At 37.1% G+C, this 24,740-nt stretch overlaps 1 protein-coding gene across 22 annotated transcripts in view; it reads left to right on the forward strand.

Moving 5' to 3' along the window:
* Positions 1-24,740, forward strand: part of MPDZ (multiple PDZ domain crumbs cell polarity complex component) — a 212,908-nt gene that overhangs the window by 158,124 nt on the left and 30,044 nt on the right. For 16 of the 22 annotated variants that reach the window (XM_081570365.1, XM_081570379.1, XM_081570386.1 and 13 more), the window contains 8 exons: positions 2,546-2,632; positions 3,410-3,500; positions 4,402-4,445; positions 5,239-5,361; positions 6,613-6,717; positions 7,282-7,394; positions 8,249-8,372; positions 10,256-12,891. In XM_081570365.1, coding sequence (XP_081426491.1) covers positions 2,546-2,632; positions 3,410-3,500; positions 4,402-4,445; positions 5,239-5,361; positions 6,613-6,717; positions 7,282-7,394; positions 8,249-8,372; positions 10,256-10,402 — 834 coding nt within the window. In that variant the 3' untranslated portion in view covers positions 10,403-12,891. Of the gene's footprint in view, positions 1-2,545; positions 2,633-3,409; positions 3,501-4,401; positions 4,446-5,238; positions 5,362-6,612; positions 6,718-7,281; positions 7,395-8,248; positions 8,373-10,255; positions 12,892-17,256; positions 17,315-18,719; positions 18,799-24,740 lie in introns of those variants that run through there. The other 6 variants (XM_081570458.1, XM_081570467.1, XM_081570514.1 and 3 more) reach the window with 2 other exon arrangements.

The following is a 24,740-nucleotide window of genomic DNA, read 5'->3' on the forward strand; positions in this document are numbered from 1 at the left end:
ACTCTAGTATTCTTGCCTGGGAAATCCCATGGACCGTGGAGCCTGGCGGGCTGCAGTCTGTGGGGTTGCAAAGAGTCAGACACGACTGAGTGAGGGAGCACACACCGTAAGAAGAATTATGAACTGAATATCTGTGATCTTAGCAGGTCTTTTATCAATAAGTGATTGTTATGTGACTCTTTTCTTGAAAGAAAAACACATATTCAGGCCACGAAAGAGAAAAAAGGTCTTCATGTCAATTCACCCCGCCACCATATTTATACCTGGATGTATTCTTACAACCTCTGGCATAAGGGGAGAATCTCATACTGGCAGGGATACTCCCACAGAAAGGCGGGAGATCAGAGGGAGCAAACAGGGTACCTCTGAAAGTCATGCTTTCTGGACTGCCCTGTACTAACCCTTTACTGGGCGCACTAAGTTGGACATCTTTATATTGAGTTGGCCAAAAAGTTCATTCAGGTTTTTTTTTTTGTACCATATTACGGAAAAACCCCAAAATGAACTTTTTTGCCAACCCAGTCTTTCCCCAGAGATGAATAATGTGGAAGAGTGTTTGCAGATTTACCTGGGAGTACCTTCAACAGTTACCACTGTTAATTCAATAATTATAAGGCCTCCATCCCAAGGTATCATTGCTAAGCTTAAATCATTTTACATTGTGAAATCTCTTTCCTCCAAAGTAAATTCCATGAAGAATCATTTGCCGATTGGAAAGGCAGCACTAGTCTAATTTTATTTTATTTTATTTTTAAAATTTATTTATTTTAGTTGGAGGCTAATTACTTTACAATATTGTAGTGGTTTTTGCCATACACTGATATGAATCAGCCATGGGTTTACATGTGTTCCCCATCCTGAACCCCCCTCCCACCTCCCTCCCCATCCCATCCCTCAGGGTCATCCCATGCACCAGCCCTGAGTCATGCATTGAACCTGGATTGGTGATCTGTTTAAAAATGGGTTATAAAATACAGAATGGTCACTTAAAAATAGAGTTCTTGGAAATTTAGATGTATTTCCTATCAATTCTTATCTCATTGTTTTCCTTTACCTAACATGTGTTTTTATGACCCAAAGTATAAGTCAAAGTTGACTAGAAACCTATTGCCATCAGAATCCATGTCATGTGGTACATGTTCACATGTTCAGTAACATGAGCATATAACTTCATGACATTATTAAACAGCAGTGGATAATGTCAGAGGTCTCAGATTCTAGTCAGAACCTCTTCAGTCGTTAAGCTTAGCTTCACAGAGGGATTTCAAGTGAGCATATTGTTGTTAACCTCTGGTTTGCATAGGAACTGGTATGTACATATAAATTTAGTTGTTAATAAAGCACACTTAAAATATCATTTCTTCTTGGAGTTATTTTCAAATAATAAAGTAATTAGAGTTCTTTAAGGAGAAGTCACTTCCTTCAGGAGATAAATTTAAAATGATAGTTTATTCTGTGAGACAAATACCTCTCAAAGATAGAGAAGGAGGCATCCATAATATAACATAGATAATTTTAGAACCGGTTAAATCCCCATTTAAAAACTAGTTTGCCAGTATATAATGAAAGCCTTAAATATCCCTGTAGCTTTGCTATTTGTAGCTGCTGCTGCATTTTGTTGTTTTGACTTAGTAAGTCTTCATTTTAAAGTCTTGCATCAGTAATCCTCAGTACACAAAAAATTGTACATAGGTAGAATTCATTGCAGTGCTGTTTGTTATAATAGAAAAACTGGAAGCAACACAGTTGACAGTACTGCATTGTGTTTGACATTTTGATGAGCATTGTACATGGATTATTCTATCACAGCAACCTATAATGATCTCTGTTTTTTAAAATGCAGAGTAAAAGACTTATCAAGGTAGACATCTGTTAAGTTCACACAGCGAGTAAATCACACAGGCTGGATTTAAAGCAGTGTATCTAACTCTAAAAAGCCAGTTCTCACCCACCTCATTTTGCTACTTCCATATCAGACTGTATAGCATTTCTTGCATGCCTGTGATTTATTTGTAAAGGGCAACAGGGAAATTTTCCTCAATTCTCATTTGATGTTTACATCAGTATGGCTTAAATATTGCGTAATAGATCTGTTCAGGTGAGTGTGGCAGTAGAGAGCTTACATTATCTGAGTACCTCTGCTATTGAAGGCAAAGCAACTTGTTGCAATAGTGGTTATTTATTGCTTTTGTTTTGTTTTTCAAAATTCAAATTCCTTAGCTCATTTGGCTCTACATTAGTGTGCTTCATGAGAGAATTGGTCGATTCTCCATTTCTCTTTGCCTGGACAGACACCCTCTCCATGTAAATCATGAGCTAGTAAGACAGATACTTGGTGTGGCTACTACTGATTTGTTGTTACAATTTATACTAGTTTTAATGTTTTAGAAAAACCTCTTTCCACAAAGGATGGGAGATATCCTTGCCTATAGAAATTACAAAGGAAACATGACTTTCAAAAACCCAGCTGTAAAGAATAAAGTGTAATCCTAAAGCTGACTGTAGCATTTTATTTAAATGTTTCTGTCCAACAACCTCCCCCTAGTGTTCCCTAGGCACAGTAACCTTGGAAGTTGGAAGAGTCAAAACTGGTCCATTCCATTCGGAGAGGAGACCTTCTCAAAGCAGCCAGGTGCGTAGCTGTGGAATTCATCAAGGTGATGCAGTTCACAGGCTGAAAGGACTTCAAAGATGGCCTTTCTTGTCAGTCTGTCCAGGGTCCTGTACACAGGCCTGGCAGCTTGGCAGAGCAGCTAGAGTACAGAGTTTGAGAGATGGGAATGGACAGGCAAGCAAGGTGAAGCTCTTAAGTAGTTTGTGAGTCATTCTGAGAAACTTAATCCCAAGCATTCTTCTTTTCTGACATGATTCTTTTTGCATAATCTCAAAAGTGAACCAATTAATACATTATAAAGCCTACCAAGATAGCATATGTTTAAACTATTTTTATAGCAAACATTTATCAGCCAGCATTCAACTGAAAAGAATCTTGTGTAAGTGAACTGTACAAGCTCACCACTACATATAAAACACAGTGATAGCCTGTCCATAAAGACCTCACAGTCACCCCTGAATGAGTACCATTTGTTTCCTGTCCCCTGGCCCTATTTCTGCAGTTGTGTAAGTTCGCATCTGTGTGCAACTAAAATTTAGAGAAGATTAGCTTGGGTGAGATTATGTTGGAATTAAATTCTTTTACCTTTAATTAGTTATGTCACTGGGCACAGTCTTCCTTAAAAAGAAAATAAAACTTAGTGGAAACTCTTTATATCGATTGCCTTCTAATTATCAAATGCCACTATTGCTTAACAAGTATTTCTAAGTGCCTTAAAGTAATTATGAAATAAGCCAAACTTAAGGGGTATTATTACTTCCCAAACTCTCTAAGAGAACTATTATGTCTTTGTAGATGAGTGAAGCCAGCCTGTCCTCATTCACTTTTCCACTTTTGGGATCCAGTACACCTGAGTTAATGGAAAGTAGTTCAAAGAAGAATGCACGTAAGATTGGATTGAAACGTTAAGCATGATTTACTGGATTGAATTTTGGCCATCAACACTGATTTCTTCCCCCCTGTTTTACTTGACCTCTGAAGCTTTCTTCCCTCTAAATCATCCTAAACTCTAATATAGGTGCAAAAATGAGTGCCTGAAAAAATTGAGAACAGCATGAAGCAATGCTTATGGCAGCATTTCCCATTTGATGTTTTCCCTAGGAGATCTACTAACGTTAGAATCAGTATTTTGTCATTTTTTTCTTACAAAGAAGATTGGTGTGTGTGATTTTTATTCCTGTTCTCTATTTAATGTAATAGCAGTAAATCAGAAGATGCCGTTAGTTGAAGCCATCTATTTTTCATAAGATTGCAAAAATTTTGATTGAGAAAATTAATATGATCCTCCTGTGTTTTAATTACATGAAATCATGATGCAGAGGGCTTTTTGGCTTGGAGAATTGGTTGAAAGTTGTTCAAATTGAAGAAACTAACCATATGGCAGTCTCTGTTTGCAATGTGACTAATATTCTAGAAATTTAGGCACTTAAGTCCATGGATTCTTTTTAATGTTTCCATGACTTTATTCCTCTCAGCTGTGCACATGTGTCTATCTGTCCAAAACACATCCTGTCCTTGCCTCATTCAGAGTGGATTATGCAGTTGTATAAGCAGTGCTTGAAATAAGAAGGAAGATATGGGATGGTGTGCCATTTTTTCAGTTGGGAGCCCCTGTGTAAGACAGATGTAATCATGTGTGCTAGTAACTTTGAACACTCTATTTCCAAAAACATTGGGGTACCTGACTTTGTCCCATTTAGTTCTAGAATCAACTAAAATTTAAACTATTATTAACATTAAAAATGTGTTAATAATCATATTTTTCTCTTGTTTTTTTTCATTTACAGTGGCATCTGAAATACAGGGATTAAGAACTGTTGAAATTAAAAAGGTAACGGGGAGAGAGAAAATAGTATACACTCTGATGGCTCCAAGGTTGTCTGCATGTTTTCCTGTTAGCTGCCTTACTGTTTTATGGTACCATCTGATAAAATATGTATTACATGCAGTGAAAATAGCACAGTGTAGACTCTGCTGAATTTCCTTGTTTGAAGAATCATTTTTGGTATACCCTTTATTGCCCAAAATGGTATCAACCCAGCTCCACACAAAATATGCCGGGCCTCTCTGACTTCTTTTATGGATCAGTAAACCTTTGCCTTCTTCAGACTTTCAGAAGTTTCCCATTCTTCTGAAACAGATTCTTCTGACAGCTATGTACAACAGAGAAAAGAAAAGCAAATTTAAGTGCTGAGCACGCTTGTAGACACTTCATACCATCGCCATTTCATTCAGTAGTCACTGCAGCTCTTCGTAAGAGGCCCGGTTATTTCCATTTTGTCCATGAAGATCTAGAGATTCATTGAAAGCAGTGGACTTGTTCCAGGTCCCAGCATTTGTTAGTGTGGGTTTCTGGCTTTGAATGCAGGTCTGTGTTGTCCTCATTCCTTGTAACATGATTTTTATTTAGCCTGTTGTGGTTTCTTTTGCCTCCCGAACAGATGCTTAGTTTTGTAAGTCGCATTAAGGACTTGTATCAGATAAATTAATGCAGTTTTCTTGGGCATCCTTTTCCTCCTTCAAGTCTAGAAGATCAGAATTAACTATAGAACATTGTGCCAAAGAGAACAAAAGCCAATGAAAGATAACAGTTTTACCAAAATATTCTGTCTGTCCCATGGCAGGGGCCCACTGACTCATTGGGTATCAGCATTGCTGGAGGATTGGGCAGTCCGCTGGGTGATGTTCCTATATTTATTGCAATGATGCACCCAAATGGAGTTGCAGCTCAGACGCAGAAACTCAGAGTAAGTTCTACAAAGTCCCTGGTAGCCTTAGCAAATCTGCCGATAGGTTTTATAAACCCTTTGAATCTGGCCAACTGTTGCAAACAGTTTGAAATGTCTCTATCAGCTTTTAAATCAGCTAATATAGCTGCAACAAGGGTTGCTTTGAGTAAAAAATGAAGAAATTTTAAAAGAAGAATTTGCTGTTGTAAGCAATTTGACAGGAAATGAAATGGGATAATTTGCAGTTGTTTCTTAATATTTTTATTTGCTTGAAATCCTGCAGAAGAAGTTAAAAGAAAGCAGAAAGTACTCTCAGAAAGTATTGGCAGAATGAAGTGAAATTATTTTTTTGAAATGAAATTTCTTATTTACATGTCTTTTTGGTTTAAATGCTGATTGTGCTGATTTAACTTTGTTAAATTGAAAATTATCATTTATGTTGCATTTATCAGTTTTGCAGAAGTTTGATGTAAATGTGATTTATAACGTGAAACTACAAAACTTGCTTCAAAATTGAGGGATTTTGCATATGTAGAGTGCTATGATAGAATTTATGCTAACTTTAGCCCAGTTCTGAAATCATGTGAATATTCCATTAGTAACTCAGTCTCTACACAGTAAAATCTGTATGGCCTCATGCCTTAAAATTGTCTTAAACAATGACGACTGTTTAGAAATACTGTGTAAATCAGTAATGGTTCAATCTCCTTTTGATATGTGAATTTATGACTAGCACTTAAAAACTAATTGTACGGATAACACAGGGGTTAGAACACTTGTCTCTAAAGGACTTTTCTCTAAAGATGAATATTTTAGACTTTGCAGGGCTTATGTGTCTGTATTGCAGTTACTCAACTCTACACTGTGAATGCAACCAAATAATTGTGTCAGATTTTACTTACCAAAATAAGTGGTGGGTCAGTCTTGGCCTATCAGCTATAGTTTGCCAACCCTTGACTTATAGGCACAGATAATGTGTATAATAATAATATCCAGAGGAATTCTTGTTCACAAATGATAACAGATGCAGTATTCTTTGGGAGAAATGAAGAAAAGGGAAGTGTGGTTCCCTGCCCCTAGTCCCAAAGATGATAGAACATAGCCATTATGTGCAGCTTCTCTCTGTGATTGCTGATGCTAGGAATCGGAGGTTTCCTTGGTTATATTTCTGGTGCTGATTAGCAGTATATGTGTGGTGTGGAGGCTGGTGAAGCAAATGGTCCCCCTCTCCATGGTGTTGTAGCAGATGACTATTTCTCTCCATCGCAGGTTGGGGATAGGATTGTCACTATCTGTGGCACATCCACTGAGGGGATGACTCACACCCAGGCAGTTAACTTACTGAAAAATGCCTCTGGCTCCATTGAAATGCAGGTAAGACTTTTATACCAACTCTTCGGATTTTGGGTAGCTTGAGGACACATGAGCTTTGATGTTAAAACTATAAAAATGATGAAATTTCCTGCTCGTATTTTATTTACTGCTTCCCTTGAACATAAATGATTACATTGAGAGTTCCAAGAAAGTACATAGGAAATACATTCTGTTGTCACATTTTTTCTTAATGTATGTATTATTTCATACTTTATATATCTAAGGTGGAAAATTCTCAGTCTTGGCAGGATATGATTAATTGCTGAAATTTTCAGTGGTGTGATTGAGTGGCTTATATTCTAAAGACCTTTAGAAAACAATTGCATGTGATACCATGTTTGAAGGCATCAAAGAACTTGACAGAATTGAATTAGTAGAATATCCTTAGTGTCAAAGAGACCTCTGGAGAGACCTCTGGACCTTATAAAATTTATGTTAACAGAAATGACTAAGTGAATGATGAAATGCACATTTTTAATCCCAGTGCTCTTTTTGAAGAAGAATTACTGATGTCTTCCTAGCCACATGAGCGTGTTTTTTTATTTATATTTCTTCTGTATTCAGGTGGTTGCCGGAGGAGATGTGAGTGTGGTCACAGGTCATCAACAGGAGCCTGCCAGTTCTAGTCTTTCTTTCACTGGGCTGACGTCAAGTAGTATATTTCAAGATGACTTAGGGTGAGCTCACATACTGTGGTTTGTATGTCTCTATGAACCACATAAAGGTGAAATGATGGGAGATGAAGTATAAAATATGAAAGCCAGGTGTGTCTAAGCTCCTTAAGTTTGGCATGGATTTAGTTTGTCAAAGACAGGTAGGTAGGTAGATGACAGACAGGCACGTATGTGTGCTACTGCTTTTCCTACATTTTCATCTCTTGAGTTTTTTGAAGGAACATTTTAGTCTTGGGGTCAGTCTGTCCTTTTAAAAATTTCTACATTGCCTAATCATTTAATAGATCATACTTTTGAGTAAAAAAACTTCACAATTACCCAAAACTTGAGTACGAAATATTAGAATATAGAGAGAGGAGAACAGAGGAGCATATTAGAATTTTTTAATTATTTGATGCAGCTTTTATTTTGTTTATCTATTTTTTTCTCTGAGCTTGGGAATACTGATGTTTATGACTTATTCCATCTTAGTCTTTGGTGCTTCTTCCTCTCACTTTAAATGAACTGGAAAAAGAAAGAGCTGCTACAGTATACAATGAGAACTTGCCATGAATATGTTAGGTTAAGGGTAGTATACATGTGTAATAGAATTAGGGTGTTAAGTAGGGCTTCATTAGATTATGTAAATTTAAGATATGTAGCACAGCAGACACTGACAGTTGAAGCATCCCTAAATACCCATGGTGTTCTCACTGTTGGTGACACAGAGAATTATGTCAGCTTTAGGTGGGTGTCAAATAACCCACTGATTCATGGAGAGTCCTATATATGCCATATGTGTGTGTGTGTGTGTGTGTGTGTGTGTGTGTACATGCATATAAGATCTAATGGCCCTTGTTTTCTTCCCTTTACTGTAGGCCTCCTCAGTGTAAGTCTATTACACTAGACCGAGGACCAGATGGCTTAGGCTTCAGTATAGTAGGAGGATATGGTAGTCCTCATGGAGACTTACCCATTTACGTTAAAACAGTGTTTGCGAAGGTACGCTTTCAAATTTTAACTACCCCTTTCCCCCCTAAATGTTCACTAATAGTGGTCAGCAGCTGGCTTATTAGTTTATGGCCTGAGGTAATGCCAAATGGTCAACATTTGATTATTTTCTTGCACAACTCCCTACAGGAACAGGTCATTAAGTATTTTTGTCCAATTTGAGTTTTAGTTATGTTTAAAGGAATGTGGGCTCAAATTGAAGTTCCATGGGTGCTCTCAAGAATATACGTAAAATTCATGAACTTGAGTTAGACAGTCAGGCTTGATTGTTTTCCTTTGCAAACAAGATGCATATAATTGAATGTCTTTTGAAAATAGGACATTTTAAATATGTGTATGTTAAGGAGCCCTGGCATTTCTTTTTCTTTGCATTTTTTGTTGTGAAATATAAAACAGGCACAGAAGAGTACATATAGTGCATATGCAGAATAGCTAAGATGTGTTTATTTTGCAACTTTCATTTCATTAAATGGAATAGAAAAATAACTGCTAAAATTTTTGAGTATCCAACAGCCCTGTCCCCTACCACAAACGAGCTATGTGTAGTAAGGGATTCAGTGAAGAAAAGAAAACCATTGACATATAGTTGTAATCATATAGCATCCTGTTGGATGTTTAGAATGTTTAGGATACAAGTTATTAAAACATTAGTGAGGCTGTTAAAATAAACTCATATAGTTATTATTTGGTAATGTGTTGTAAAGACAATTTTTAGGAACTGTAAAATTAGGCAAAATTTCCTACAGGAGAAAATTCAGATTCTCAAAATTTTGTAGCACAAAGAAACAATTATGTTTAACCTACTAAAAGATTTGATTTAGGGGCTTTAGATTAGTGTTATCATTCTTTTGAGTGCTTATATATGGAGGTTTCATTCTATTATTATTTTTTAACCAATATAAAGTGCTATACCTATAGCAATCTAACAATGAGCCTATTTTGTGAGATTTTTTTAAAGCCATTGGTATGTCCAAAAACACAAATAGCATTTGCCAGTAAATAAAAGAGCCGTGCAGTCCTTTTTCTCAGCCTCAGAACAGTTTATTTAAGGCATGCTAGTTAGAGCATATTTTAAGAATTTCATCATTATGGATTCCTCATTAACTTTTCCATATTTTTTATCTTATATTTAATTGCATAATTGCCTACTATAAGTATGCCTTAAGATAGGGTTCTTCTACAAACAGCAGCGTCTGTGTTTAGTCTTAATCATTTAGGGCCCGTAAAGAATATGAAGACTCCATCTATGCTTGGAAAGTAAAGAATCAGGCAGCTTAAGCTGCCTTTTCAAAGCCACAGAAAGAATTAGGATTAGAGTTTGCATGACTTGGGCCTCGTCCTACGCTTGTCAACATACATGTATACATGTGGGCTTTTGTGCTTCTGCAGAACTTTAGGTTCAGTGGCCCTCATGTCCTTGTCCTATAAAACCACTTTTGTCCTAGTGATTAATAAAAAAAAAAAACAAAACTGCTAATCCTTTGTTTTCTTTCTGTAGGTCTTCTTTACAGGATAAAAAATCTTGGATTGTATGAAATCATTCCTACTAGGCATATTCCCAAATATTCTTTATTAATTTGAGTTCCCACCAACTGCTGTGCTGAACAGCCAAAAAACCATCCAACTAATCTACTGACTGCTAAATTCTCTCTCAAATTGGAATCTCAGTGCTAAAGCCATTTAGGAGAAAGGCTTCCTTTGTGTCTGTTCATCATTGCTTAATGGCTGTGGAGCACCCGTGGAGCACTGAGAGCAATGTGTGTGTACACGCAGAGCAATTTACATTCTTGTTTGGATCTTTTTCTATTGTGTAGCTGCAAGGCAGCATTTTTTTTTTTTTTTGAGAAGTAAATAAGCCCACTTTATAATTGCAGGGAGCAGCCTCCGAAGATGGCCGTCTAAAGAGAGGTGATCAGATCATTGCTGTCAATGGGCAGAGTCTGGAAGGGGTGACCCACGAAGAAGCTGTTGCCATCCTTAAGCGGACAAAAGGCACTGTCACTTTGATGGTTCTCTCCTGAATTTGCTGCCAGAATTGAGCCACTTCAACATCTCCCTCACATCCCACACTGTAAAGAGAGTGATCCTGCATATTCTTCCCAGGCTGTGTTCACTGGGCTCTTCAATACTGTAGAAAAAAAAAAAAATAACATTTAAGTTTGTTTTGTCATAAGGAAATGATTTTCTTACTGACACCCTAGCATCACTTTCCCATTCTCTTTATATTTTGTAATGTAAACTCAAAGAGAAGGGCTCTTTGCATAGATAAAGCTGGTCTTTCTTCCTGAAGATACCTGACATTTTATAATCACGTGGGCAAATTTTAATGTGTGATCAGTGGTTAGTAGAGAAAGAAAAAGTCACTGAAAAGCTAACCAAGGAGAAGTGGCTTCATGAAATTAAGGTGAAAAATGAAAGAAAATCTCAAGTTTTATAACAATTATTTTGTTAATCTACCTTCTCTCCCCAGTTCAAACTAAAAAAAAAAGTTGTACTGAAAGTCTTTAAAAATTCTTTCAATATTTAATTATTTTAAATATTACTAAAACATTGCATCTCCTAGCTCTAATATATACATACATAGTTTTCTCCAAAAACGGGCTTCATGAGTGAGTAAAATAGCAGCAATAGGAATCAATGTCCCTAAGTTTGTAAAGAAACCATTTGTTGCACATCTTGAGGTTCATTTTCATTTTTGACGTGTTATATAATATTTTACCTTTCTATGAGTAAAATGATGGCATTGTCCTATACTGACTGGTTTCTCTAGAAAGCCTCCTTGCTAACCATGCAGGAGCATGGAAGGGTCTCTGAATTGTTAGTGCTGGTATTAAGGGATGCTTTGCTGAAAATGTGTCAGTGTGCTGTGCAATTGGTTTTCAGATAGTATTAATCTTAATGACAGAGAAAAAAGCAATGTGTTAGTAATTATTTTGGTTGTATGCCATTAGTTAATTGATAGAAAAATTAAGGGGATTAACATAACTTCATTTCATTGCCTTATATTAACATCTTATAATACAATAGTTTAAGACCAAGGGAAACAGATGGAGCTGTTTATTGAGACAACTGGTGAGGAATTATCATGTGTTCATTCCCATTTTAGAGCGTGAAACTCCTACATTAGAATATATAAAGTCATTTTGAATATTATCTATATTTGTAACAAAAGTAGTGTACAGATATTTTATTACAGCACTTTTGTGTAAATGCAGAATTGAAGTGAATAAATAAGTTTCATGGTGCACCAAAAAAAAAAAAAGGCAGGCATATTATTTTTTGTTCTTTTTACTGGGAAAGAGCTTTATTGTTCAAAATTTGCAATTTAAAATTGGTTTTTATCATGTCTAACTGAACATATGGTGTCCATAGTTACAGTTAGAGGAACTTAGGACAACTGCATTATGAAAAGCTCAATGTTTTTTATGCCCAGATTTTTTATGCTAAAGATTCATAAACTCTGCATAGAGTAGAGGAAGAAAACAGTATTGAAGAAAGAGAGGTGTTGTGCCTATATGTGCTTTTCTGAAATGCTATGAGTGAAGCAATGTTTTGAATTGTTCTTTAGAGGGATCAAGAGCTAAAGCATGTTCAGATAGAAAAAGTCATAAGGAAAATTATTTTTAATAACATGAGAAATATGATTTGAACCCTGAGCAAGGAATTGGGGAACCTTTGTTCTGCCAGTTCTTTCCCTAATTAGCTAATGAACATATGCATTCCCTCTGATTTATCTCCTGTGTGAAGTGATAGGTTATTTTATCCCAAATCTTGTTGTCAAGTTCTAAAATATAAAAATTCTGTGATCCTTAGATATACAAAATGAATGGATAGAGCTACACGTTGCAAGAATTCAGGAGATATTCTTCCCAGCTAACTCTTGTAAACTGAGATACTTGATGCTACAAAATTCATTTCAGGATCCCGGTGACACAGTCAACTTCTTAGTCACCAATGAATGGCCCTTCATCGTGAAGGCATATCAAGATCCTCTCATGGTTGGCTGCTGGAAGCTGAGCCACCCACTTTGATGTTTTAACTAGCAAAGGTCTTATGGAAGACACTCTATGGCATGCCCTAGGAAGGCAAGTTAACCAGTGAATGTTGGCTTGAGTAGGTGTGTGAGAGTACTACAGTGACAGCAGCCCAGTAGGTAACTGTACTATAGTCTGTGTAGCCTTGCCCCCAAAATTATGTCTCCTAGAACCTCAGAATGTGACCTTGTTTGAAAACAGGGTATTTTTGGATATAGTCAGTTCAGTTAAAATGAAGTCATGCTGCATTACAATAGGCCAAAAAGCCTTAAGAGAAGGCCAGGTAGAGACAGAAAGACATAGAAGACCATGTAAAGATAGGGACCAAAAAACAAACAAAAAAATATCTGCGGCCACCAGAAGCTTGACAAGACTAGGAAGAATTTTTCCCTGGAGTCTTTGGAGAGACCTTGTCCCTTAATTTAAGACATCTGGCCTCCAGAACACTGAGAATAAATTTCTGCTGTTGTAAATCACCTTGTGTGTAGTACTTTGCAATGGAAGCTCTGCTACTGCTGCTGCTAAGTCGCTTCAGTCGTGTCCGACTCTGTGCGACCCCATAGACCACAGCCCACCAGGCTCCGCCATCCCTGGGATTCTCCAGGCAAGAACACTGGAGTGGGTTGCCATTTCCTTCTCCAGTGCATGGAAGCTCTAGGACACACTTAATAGAGTATCTTGGGTGTTTTTATATTCTTAGCTACTATTGCTGTGCCTGGCAAATAGGAGAGACTGTATACATTTTTATTCAGTATGTAGACGATTGAATTATAAGTTGTGGTTAATTTCATGCTATTACCTTGTTTTAGTTAAGCTAGCTATGGCCTTTATATTGAATTCAAAACAGAAAGCAGTGGGAATGCCACTTAGGGGTATGAAACACTAGGGGAAAGCTTCCCTCCTGAACTGCTATTAATTAACAAAGTCGAAGTATGTGGACGTGAAGAGAAGGAGGGAAGAAAAGAAGAAAGGAAGGAAAAGAAGATTTGAGAGGAAAAGAATGTAGATGCATCAGCATTAGAGAATTATAGAGGCTTATGCTTCTTATATTATTCCTTCTTGGAAATGTAAGATTTCTCTGTGGGGAAGGAAGAAAGTGTTTGAGCAAAGAGTTTGAAGACTTGAACATTATAGTATTAATGCCATATGCGACTCAAGACCATGTACAGCTCATGATTGTGGCTTGCCTGTAATAGGTTCAGTATATTTGCTTGTGTGATTAAATCACATCAATGAATGCCAGACATTTCTGGTTTCTCTGTGACATCTTCTGAATGATGATGATGGTGAAAATGATGATGTGTTTAATTTCAACATCTACTGATACATAGCAGCTGATGTTGCAATGTGGTATAGCAAGTCAGTAGAACCCATTTATCAAAATAGTGATGAAATTGGAAACATGAAAGATTAAAATTCATGAAAGACAAGAAAAAGGTTTTTTTTCATTTTAAGACTTTTGATAAGGCAGATTTTGATTGATTCTAAGAAGCAAACGAAGCTCTTCCCTGCTCTGAGATAACCGTGCCAAGCTGCCTTAGATCTGGTCATCTAGCTTACTGTCTGAAAATGCCAGACAGTGATTGAGTGCCTTTCTTCAGATCTCCATCATGGTGAGTGGATAAGTTGAAAGGATGCCTGCAGGGAGACAAGAATCAATAAGCTTTTGGGGTCTAGGTGTGGAAATGTCAAAACTATCATCACCTGCTTTCAGCAGCCCTGGTGTGTTGTTGCGTGTCAGTGACAAGTATTCTGGAATGCATTTGATTTGTGCAAAGATGTTCCTCAACTTTGTCTACCAAAAAGTAATGTTTAACTTTGACTCTTCCTAAAGGGAGTTATTTTATTTTTACGGTGGGATTGGACTCTGTTACCTCAAGGAAAGAAAAAATGTTGGCGGCAAGAACATTTCTAAATGAAGAGTGTGGAGACTAGGAAAGCAAATGTGGTTACTATGATTTCTGTATAATTGACCTTGCAGCTTTTTGCCTTCAAAATAAGGTTACTCCATTTTATGTAAATTAGAAAAATGTATCATTTTTGTAGGAATTTTATCATTCAAGTACTGGTAAGTTCAGTCATAGGCCCTACAAAGGAATTCTTTCAAGACAGTGACAGACGAATGGTAATGACCTCAGAATTCTCTCACTGAAAATGTTTCTTGATATTTCAAAAAAATTACAACCATCATCAAAAAGGCAGCTTCTAAGAGGGTGCTTTAACTTGTTCATTTAATAAAGGACATTTTTCAGAAAGTTGTGTCATTTGCTGATTCTTTGTGATCCTTTCTCCGTCCTTCCCACATCCTTCCCCTCCTGACATGTATTTTCTGAAATAAACAATTATCCTTCGAAAACCTACTTTTTCTCTTATTTTTTTATTGATGTATTAGAAGTTGTGATTTTTCACGTGAGTCTACCCTGAAGTATTTGGCATTCAAAATTCCACTCTCTAAATTTCATTTCCCTGAAGGTCCTTTATTCCATTCAGTAAAACTTAACAGATTTACCTTGCTTTGGAAAATTAGATAACTATTTAAACCATGCATGTGATAAGCTGTCAAGGAATGTGATGGTTATTGTAGTAGTATATCCTGAAAGACATAGAGTAATGTAAATTCAGTAGCTTTCTTTAAATAGATTTGTTTTCATTTTTGTATAACCATGTCTTTTTTCTTCTGAAGTTGGATGCAAAATAACATCACCAATTCAATGGACATGAGTTTGAGAAAACCCCGGTAGATAGTGAAGGACAGGGAAACCTGGCACATTCAGTCCATGGGGTCGCAGAGTCGGACACAACTTAGCGACTAAACAACAACAAAAATTTGAGTTGTTTTGCATAGAATCTTCATGGTGTTTACCATATCCTCATACAACTCTGCTATTAATTACTAAATATCATTAAAATAGACTCCCATTTAACTGAAGTGTGCTTAAAAGCAGAGTTGTATCTCACTACTTTAAGTGGAAAACTGTGTTATTTGCCATAAATTTTAGGGTAACTATGAGCAAAAGCAATGTTATTAAATTGTCAAAATACCATTGCCTACCAAGGATGAAAACTTGAAGTCTACACTCTGTGAGGGAGAGTTACAAATACTAGAATGGTGTTAATGACTCAATGGAGACACTCCTGGACTTAAAAGAACCTGAAAGAAAAATAGCTTGTTCATAATGTGATTTAAAGTTTTCTAGTGCCTTTTCATTACGCCCTACAAAAAAAGATCTCTTAATATACTGTCTCTTTGGAAAAAGCTGAATGGTTTTGTTAGTAGATTCCTTTTTAAAATGTAAAAGGAAGCCATTCAATTCCTATTTTAAGAGTATTCTTAGTTAATGAGGTTAAGATTTTGTTTATAAGACTTTCACTGAAATCAGAATTGGGTCATCACCTCCAATGCTTTAGTATTGGCAATCTGAGTTTGAAATAAAGGACAAATGACATAAATTAATGGAGTAAAATTAATGTTATGATAATATTAAATAAAGCTAACGTCTCCTGCACCTGGAGGGCGATGCAGATGGTAAGCATACCTAATTATGCACCCTGCTGCCTTTAAGTGTACTGATAAAAATCTCTCAGCTGAGAATAAAATATGTTTGTTCAATGGCTCCAGACACATTTGAGTAAGACAGCAAGCACAATACATAAAAAACATAGCGTAACATGTATTTTTTTGAGGAAAACATACATTTCTGTAAGTTAAATGATTAAAGATTTGCCTGGTTTTTAAAGTTAATCATTCTTAGAGTCATAGTCTTTGTCCTTTCTGTGAATATTAGAATATACGTCAGTTCCATTAGGAAAAGATTTTCTCAAACTAGCTAGGAAGTAGTTTAAGTTTGCATTTTTACTTTCTATGCATTAGTTATAAAGATAAATTTACAATAGAATCCTAAATCAGTTGATTTGATTTCTTACTCTAGGTACAAATTAGACTGGCCAAATACCACTCAGATACGTATAAATTTGTTCAATTGTTTAAGAAGTAGCTACTCTAGAAAACATGTCAGTAATAATTAGATAATTTTTTTTTTGCTGCAGGTATTTCAGAGATGTCACTGAACTTTATAAAACTTACTATGTATTTTCTTCCTTCAAGAAATGTGAATTCTGGCTTTGTTTTGTTGCAGTTGGATACCTATGCATTTAAAAGTGTAACTTCTCAAGTTTTAGCTTCAGAATGATTTTTTAAATGCTTTTATGGTACTTCTTATATACATACCTTATTTTTCTTACAGTTAGATGTATGTCTGTAACCTGTGTGCGTGCTAAGTTGCTTTAGTTGTGTCTAACTCTGCGACCTTATGAACTGTAGCCCACCAGGCTCCTCTGTCAATTTCTCCAGGCAAGAATATGGGAGTGATAGCTATGCCCTCTTCCAGGGTATCTTCTCGACCAAGGGATTAAACCCTTGTCTCTTACAACTCCAGTATTGGCAGGCAGGTTTTTTACCACTAGTGCCACCTGGAAAGCCTATTTATATAACCTACATTTTAGAAATGGCAAGTAAAATATTCTTTTTCAGACACAGTTTTTATCAAAATAGATCTAGTGCCAGATGTTCATTTTATGATAACGGATGCTGGCTCATTTTAAAGAAAAAAAAATTTCAGGGCTAGGGAGCATATAATTTCTTCATCTTTTGTCCTTTAGTATTAGGACTAATGAATAAAGCAATTATACATTTAAAAATATACATTTGTAATGTTTCTTGGCATTTGGATAAAAAAATGGGAATTAGGTTCAACTCAGTCATCTTCATTTATTGTTAAGTACCTATTAGTCCTATTCAATAGTTAATTTTTTTAATAGCTTTTCCTTTCTGTATGTTACAGGTGTTCATGTAACAAAGTCATCAAGTCTCAACACCCACTTTGACTGCCTTGAATGAATGTAAGTCATAGCTGATGAATGTCTTACACTGAAGGAGCTCTAGATTTCTCTGAAATCATCGTGAGCCTCTGGTTCTCAAGGCCCTGGATTCATTTCCTGGCTTGTTCCCAGACTGAAGGGCAGTTGGCCTCTTGGAGTCTCTGCCTCCTTGACTGTAAAAGGGAAATGATGGCATCTTCTTCACAGCTTCTTTAGTGTCAAATGAGATGATGTATCTGCTTATGGTGGGACTAGGTAAATTGATAGACATATTTTTAGTATTTCTTAAGTTAGTGTACTTCAGGGCTGCTATGATCCGTGTAGTGAAATTGTGGGGGACATCTAGAGTAGAATGTGCTGTCACTAGTCTTAAATTATATCCCAACTTTGAAATAAACTTGTCAAGTGTCCTCTTAGTTTCTCATCCTAGAAATGCCCTCATACTTTCTGTTAGAATGGAAAGCAAAGTCAGAAATTACTCCAGAAGAGCTGAGAATGACAGAATCTCATTGGCTGATGAAGCAAATGTGTCACTCCTTAACATTTTAAATAACATATTTTGGTATGGGAGTTATTTAAGCCTAGTGAGAGGCTTTATCATCAATCTGAGCCCCATCTCTTGCATAATAAGCAGAGTTTATAATTTTGAAAGTAAATGGGAAGTTGTACAATATTCATCACCCCATAATCTCTCCTAGTCCTCTGTGTTCAATTAATAGGAAAAGTAAACTTTCTTTTAATCTTCTTAATTTTTAGGCACAATCTTTTCAGAAGGGAGGGAATGAATAAATGAGCTTGGTAGACTAACCAGTCATCTAGCAGGAAGTTGGTGAGATCAGACTGTCAGATCCTCTTTTCTTAGATATTATTTATCAAGTGATTGATACTGAATAAGTTGGGGAAATGTAAGGTGGAAATTGTATGCACTACTAGTGATTAAATGCTTTAGTCCCTTCCCTTCCACCGTCCCTCCCCCCACCCCAAGGACTTAAGGAAACATTATTAGGTTTTAAAGAGGACTACTCCCAAGTGACAATCACAGTTGATTATAAAATCAGCTTCAAGGTGTATGATCTGACTCTTGATGGTTCATACTGTTAAAGATTGAGGTGAGGTCTGAGAAAGTAGAAGCCTCTGTTGGGATCCTGCAGCATGCTTTTCTTTAGGTTTGATGAAGGGTGATGTTTTTCCGTACTAGAAAGCAGATGACTAGTACATGTAAGCCTAATTTCTAGGTTTGGACATTGGGAGGGGTAAGCCTATAATGCATTCTCAGTCCCCACTTGTTAATAAAATAGTTTATGGGTATTTACAAAAGAAATCATGCTTTTCAATTACCTAAATATTGGAAGCCAGTTAGAGCCAAGAATCATCTTAAACCTTTGTAAGGCATTGAAATCCCAATGAATGTATATGTTTATACCAGTTGTACAGAAGTGATCCTTTGCATGTAGATGAGCTTCTGAGAAAGTTGGCAATGGAAGTCCTAAAGTGGAAAAGTGTTGGTAAGTATTTCCTGATGACCATGGATCACATATTTCTTGATACTTTGTGGTGATGTTGAGCTTCCCTGGTAGCTCAGCTGGTAAAGAATCTGCCTGCAATGTGGGAGACCTGGCTTTGATCCCTGAGTTGGGAAGATCCCCTGGAGAAGGGAAAGGCTACCCACTTCAGTATTCTGGCCTGGAGAATTCCATGGACTGTATAGTCCATAGGGTCACAACGAGTTGGACACAACTGAGCCAACTTTCACTTGTGATGATGTTATTACTTAGAAAATTTAACTATTTTTCAAGTGAAAACAAGAAACAATTATCTTTAACTTTTCATACAGGGATTCTGAATACTAGAGAAGATAGTTTAGTTGCTAAAGAATTTGAATGGGATTGTAGAAAATGTTCCCTACTTGAAGGAGAGAAAAATGAAATTAGAGCCATAAGTCTTTCCTTTACTAAGGCCAGATACTTAGTTTTGCCAAATATATTTCTTAATGGGGATAATATCTTCCACCTAAGGTTTTTAAAGTCGAAATAGGTAATAGATGTGAAAGTCTTTAGTCTCAAAGCATCAGTTCAGTTCAGTCGCTCAGTCGTGTCCAACTCTTTGTGACCCCATGAACCGCAGCACGCCAGGCCACCCTGTCCATCACCAACTCCTGGAGTCCACCCAAACTCATGTTCATTGAGTCAGATGCCATCCAACCATCTCATCCTCCGTCGACCCCTTCTCCTCCTGCCTTCAATCTTTCCCAGCATCAGGGTCTTTTCAAATGAGTCAGCTCTTTACATCAGGTGGCCAAAGTATTGGAGTTTCAGCTTCAACATCAGTCCTTCCAATGAATATCCAGGACTGATCTCCTTTAGGATGGACTGGTTGGATCTCCTTGCAGTCCAAGGGACTCTCAAGAGTCTTCTCCAACACCACAGTTCAAAAGCATCAATTCTTCTGTGCTCAGCTTTCTTTATAGTCCAAGTCTCACATCCATACATGACCACTGGAAAAACCATAGCCTGGACTAGACGGACCTTTGTTGGCAAAGTAATGTCTCTGCTTTTTAATATGCTGTCTAGGTTGGTCATAACTTTCCTTCCAAGGAGTAAGCGTCTTTTAATTTCATGGCTGCAATCACCATCTGCAGTGATTTTGGAGCCCCCCAAAATAAAATCTGACACTGTTTCCCCATCTGTTTCCCATGAAGTGATGGGACCAGATGCCATGATCTTAGTTTTCTGAATGTTGAGCCTTAAGCCAACTTTTTCACTCTCCTCTTTCACTTTCATCAAGAGGCTCTTTAGTTCTTTGCTTTCAGCCATAAGGGTGCTGTCATCTACATATCTGAGATTATTGATATTTCTCCTGGCAATCTTGATTCCAGTTTGTGCTTCTTCCAGCCCGGTGTTTCTCATGATGTACTCTGCATATAAGTTAAATAAGCAGGGTGACAATATACAGCCTTGACATACTGCTTTTCCTATTTGGAACCAGTCTTTTGTTCCATGTCCAGTTCTAACTGTTGCTTCCTGACCTGCATACAGATTTCTCAAGAGGCAGGTCAGGTGGTCTGGTATTCCCATCTCTTTCAGAATTTTCCAGAGTTTATTGTGATCCACACAGTCAAAGGCTTTGGCATAGTCAATAAAGCAGAAATAGATGTTTTTCTGGAACTCTCTTGCTTTTTTGATGATCCAGCGGATGTTGGCAATTTGATCTCTGGTTCCTCTGCCTTTTCTGAAACCAGCTGGAACATCTGGAAGTTCACAGTTCATGTATTGTTGAAGCCTGTTTTGGAGAATTTTGAGCATTACTTAACTAGTGTGTGAGATGAGTGCAACTGTGCGGGAGTTTGAGCATTCTTTGGCATTGCCTTAGAGATTGGAATGAAAACTGACCTTTTCCAGTCCTGTGGCCACTGCTGAGTTTTCCAAATTTGTGACATATTGAGTGCAGCACCTTCACAGCATCATCTTTTAGGATTTGAAATATCTCAAAGCATAGATCATTGTTATTATATATTAGCTAAACCATACATTTATGACTTTTTTGATTAAAAGTTATCAAACTGACCAGTCCCGTCAAAATAATATGTTTTGTTATTTTCCTGTTACATAGTTCTGGAAATGTTCTACTCATAACATGTTTTATTACTGAATAAAACATTTATATATGCCACTCTTTTCCAAAAGTATGAGGTGGTGTATGTTTTTAAAATTTGTGTTGTGTAATTTTTTAAAAATCATTAATGATAAATCCGTTAAAGAACAAACCCACACTCATTCCCAAGCATGATCTTTCCACCATTACTGTCTTGAACATAACAATTTACAGCAGATAGTTACATCATGTCACTTTAATTTGTGTACCTTATGGGCTCTATTCAGTTCAGTTCAGTAGCTCAGTCATGTCTGACTCTTTGCGATCCCATGGACTGCAGCATGCCAGGCTTCCCTGTCCATCACCAACTCCTGGAGCTTGCTCAAACTTATGTCCATTGAGTCGGTGATGCCATCCAACCATCTCATCCTCTGTTGTCCCCTTCTCCTGCTTTCAATCTTTCCCAGCATCAGGGTCTTTTCCAACGAGTCAGTTCTTCGCATCAGGTGGCCAAAGTATTGGAACTTCAGCTTCAGCATCAGTCCTTCCAGTGAATATTCAAGACTGATTTCCTTTAGGATTGACTGGTTTGATCTCTTTGCAGTCCAAGGGACTCTCAAGAGTCTTCTTCAACACCACAGTTCAAAAGCATCAATTCTTCTGTGCTCAGCTTTCTTTATAGTCAAACTCACATCCATACGTGACTACTGGAAAAACCGTAGCTTTGACTAGACCGGCCTTTGTTGGTATTGTAATGTCTCTGCTTTTTAATATACTGTCTAGGTTTGTCACAGCTTTTGTTCCAAGGAGAAAGCGTCTTTTAACTTCCTGGCTGCAGTAACCATCTGTAGTGATTTTGTAGCCCAAGAAAATAAAGTCTGTCACTGTTTCCACTGTTTCCCCATCTATATGCCATGAAGTGATGGGACCAGATGCCATGATCTTAGTTTTTTGAATGTTGAGTTCTAAGTCAGCTTTTTCACTCTCCTGTTTCACCTTTATCAAGAGGCTTGTTAGTTGCCATGTTACCTTGTGCCAGTAGGTGACTTCTCTGAACATCAGTGTCCTCATTTCTAAAAGGACTATGATGAGTGCTTTCTAGGATTCTCATACAATATCTTTTCTCTAGTCCCCTCGTAGAAGCGTTATCCCATACAGAGGTGAGGGAAATAATATTAGCTCAGATGTTTTACTCAACAATGTAGAGAGAGGTGAGGGAGAGAAAGAAGGAAGGTAGGAAAAAAGAAAAAGTTGATTTAGAGAAAAGGAGAAAGTCTTTAGCCCCAAGACTATTATAAAATTTCTACTGTTGAATATGAAAGTTAAATATTTTCTACCTCAGAGTCAATGGAAAACAAAAGGACAAAGTCAGTTACACTTAGAGACAAAAAAGCAGAATTTACAACATCTCACATACTACATATAAATAAATAATAAGACCTTTATAAGTACTTAGTAACTACAAATAAATGAATGATAGAATCATTTTGGAACAGACTTGACCAGATCAAGGTAAAAGAAACCAAGAATAATGCCAATGGGCCCAATGCTAGTTTGCATCTTCTGCAGCTTTTTTCTCTTTTCCTTCTTTTCAAACTTTTTATTTAACTTTGACTAAGAGAATGGTGATTAATCATGGCTATTTTTCACTCTCTGAGGAAGTAGGAAAATTACACAAGGTTTCAAGGGGTTGAAGGGCACAATGCTGCTGCTGTTTGTTCTTGCGGACATTGCTGAAACTTGGGGCCAGTGGATGGTTTCCGTAGGAATGCTTGGTATCTGGGCAGCAGCTGGCAGAATGGTTTTAACCTTTCTGGGATGTCCTTGAAGAAAAATTACTTCTTCTTACTCTATTGAAGTTACTCCCCAAGATAGTCTTTATTATAAAAAAGAATATATTATGTGTATCTTATTTAATCAAGCTGACTTTCCACAATATATCAACCTGAGTATAGCATCTACTGGACAAACAATAAATCTTCATAAATATTAGTACTAAGGCCTTGTTTATCTCTTTGACTTTTACCTTAGGTAGTACTAATGATAATCAGAATAGTCTATTACCGTGGTACCAGTTGATACCATGCAGAGAATATTTCCTTTGTACTTTAGTCTGTGAACCATCTGTAGTCCTCTGAGAAGCATCCTTAGAGGTGGCATGACGGAAAAGTGAAGTAAAGCCATAATCGAAGTATTTTAGTTTATCTAGTGTAGATTTGGCTTGAAGTATAATCAAAGTATTAACAAAATACGCAACACCTAGAGTTTTAGATTTAATTTTTAATAAATGAGGTAAGAGTTGATAACCAGAGTACTCTTTGGCCCAATATATTTTTTTTCACCTGTGTTCTGCATGAACTCTTTAGACAGTGAATGTTTTCTGGAAATAGATGACTGATTAGAGGTTCAGTGACTGTCGGGATATGCTCTGCAGGATCTTCCCCAGTCTTCCCTTCTCCCTCCACCAAACAACCCTCTCCTTGTAGTGAAAATATTTGTGCCCATTGGAGCAGTTCCCTTGCAATACCAACACTGTTTCTGTGCTTGTGATTCTTTTCAGTGTTGTTCACAACTGTCAAAGATGATTTGATGCCTCTCTTAAAGAAATAGATAAGAGCTAAATTCCTGGAAGTCTTTTAATCTTTGCCTTGGATTTTAAAAAAATGGGAAGGAGCAGTGACTGCAGACATTTCCTCGAGAAGTGTCATAACCTTAAGGACTCTGGTTAGTGAGACTAAGAGAGCTCATTGCTAAGGTAAACTGAGGAGGAAAGGGCCATCTGACTGTGACTGTCAGGGAAAACCTCAGTTCCATCCCATTGTTTTACTGCAAAGACTGAAGAACCACAGCTCATTCTCAGAACTGTTGTAACACTTCATCTAGAAGAAGTGCTCTCAACACCTTTTTGACAAATGAAATGAAGTTTGTGGAAGTTAAGGGATCAGACATTAAGTTTCATTAAGTCTCACTGTCTTTACACTCTGATAGCAAAATGCGCCATCCCTGATAACTCAGTCTTTTCTGTCTGTAGCTTATTTATCAACTTCTCAATCACTTTTGCTTTCCTGTCGGCCCTCTTCAGATTCCCAGTACATATTATATGGTAGACTTGAAGTCTAAAGCTGATTTTCATTACATGATCAGTGGATGAACTATAATTAAGGATAAATGGGCTGTATTCAAAGAAGCACAGACTGGCAACTAAAATATGTAACTGAAAGGAGCCTTAAGTATTTATTTCATTTATGGAACTTTAGGTTTATGCTCATTAAACTTTCTTAAAAATCTTTTGACTGATCTCTATCTTACTTCAATCTTCACTCTCAAAGAAGGGATTGCAAATTCCATCCCCTCCCCTGTTCATTTCCTAGTCCTTTTCCCATACTACATGCTACACTGATTCTTTGCTGCATCTTCAGGCTAGAATGGCCACGTATGCCTGGCAAGCAGGGCAGGTTGACCCAGGACTCCTGGCTAACCCAGAAACTCTACATAAACTCCTTGACTGTCACGGACGGAAATGCAGAGTAGCCCGTAGGAAATGGATTGGATCTCTAACTCTGGCCACTCCTCTTGGCAAAATCATCTCATTATCTGGTTTCAAGACATACATAAATGATGGCAAGCAAAAAAATGAAAGATATCTGTCTTCTTGGAAGAAGGTATAGGGAATGTTAGGTGGACTTATGTGAATATAACACAAACATGTAGTGAGATTGTATCTGGAACTGTGGAATACCTGTTTTTCTATGCATTGCATAGCTCTCATTCCACTCCTTCTGCCCCTCACCAACTTTCTTTCTTTCCCTCTCCTAAAAAAAACAAAACTTTCCCCCCTCCCCAGCCCACAGTAAAA

The sequence above is a fragment of the Giraffa tippelskirchi genome, chromosome 1, assembly GCF_054371585.1.
Source record: "Giraffa tippelskirchi isolate mGirTip1 chromosome 1, T2T-mGirTip1v1.2.pri, whole genome shotgun sequence".
NCBI classification, from domain to species: Eukaryota; Metazoa; Chordata; class Mammalia; order Artiodactyla; family Giraffidae; genus Giraffa; species Giraffa tippelskirchi.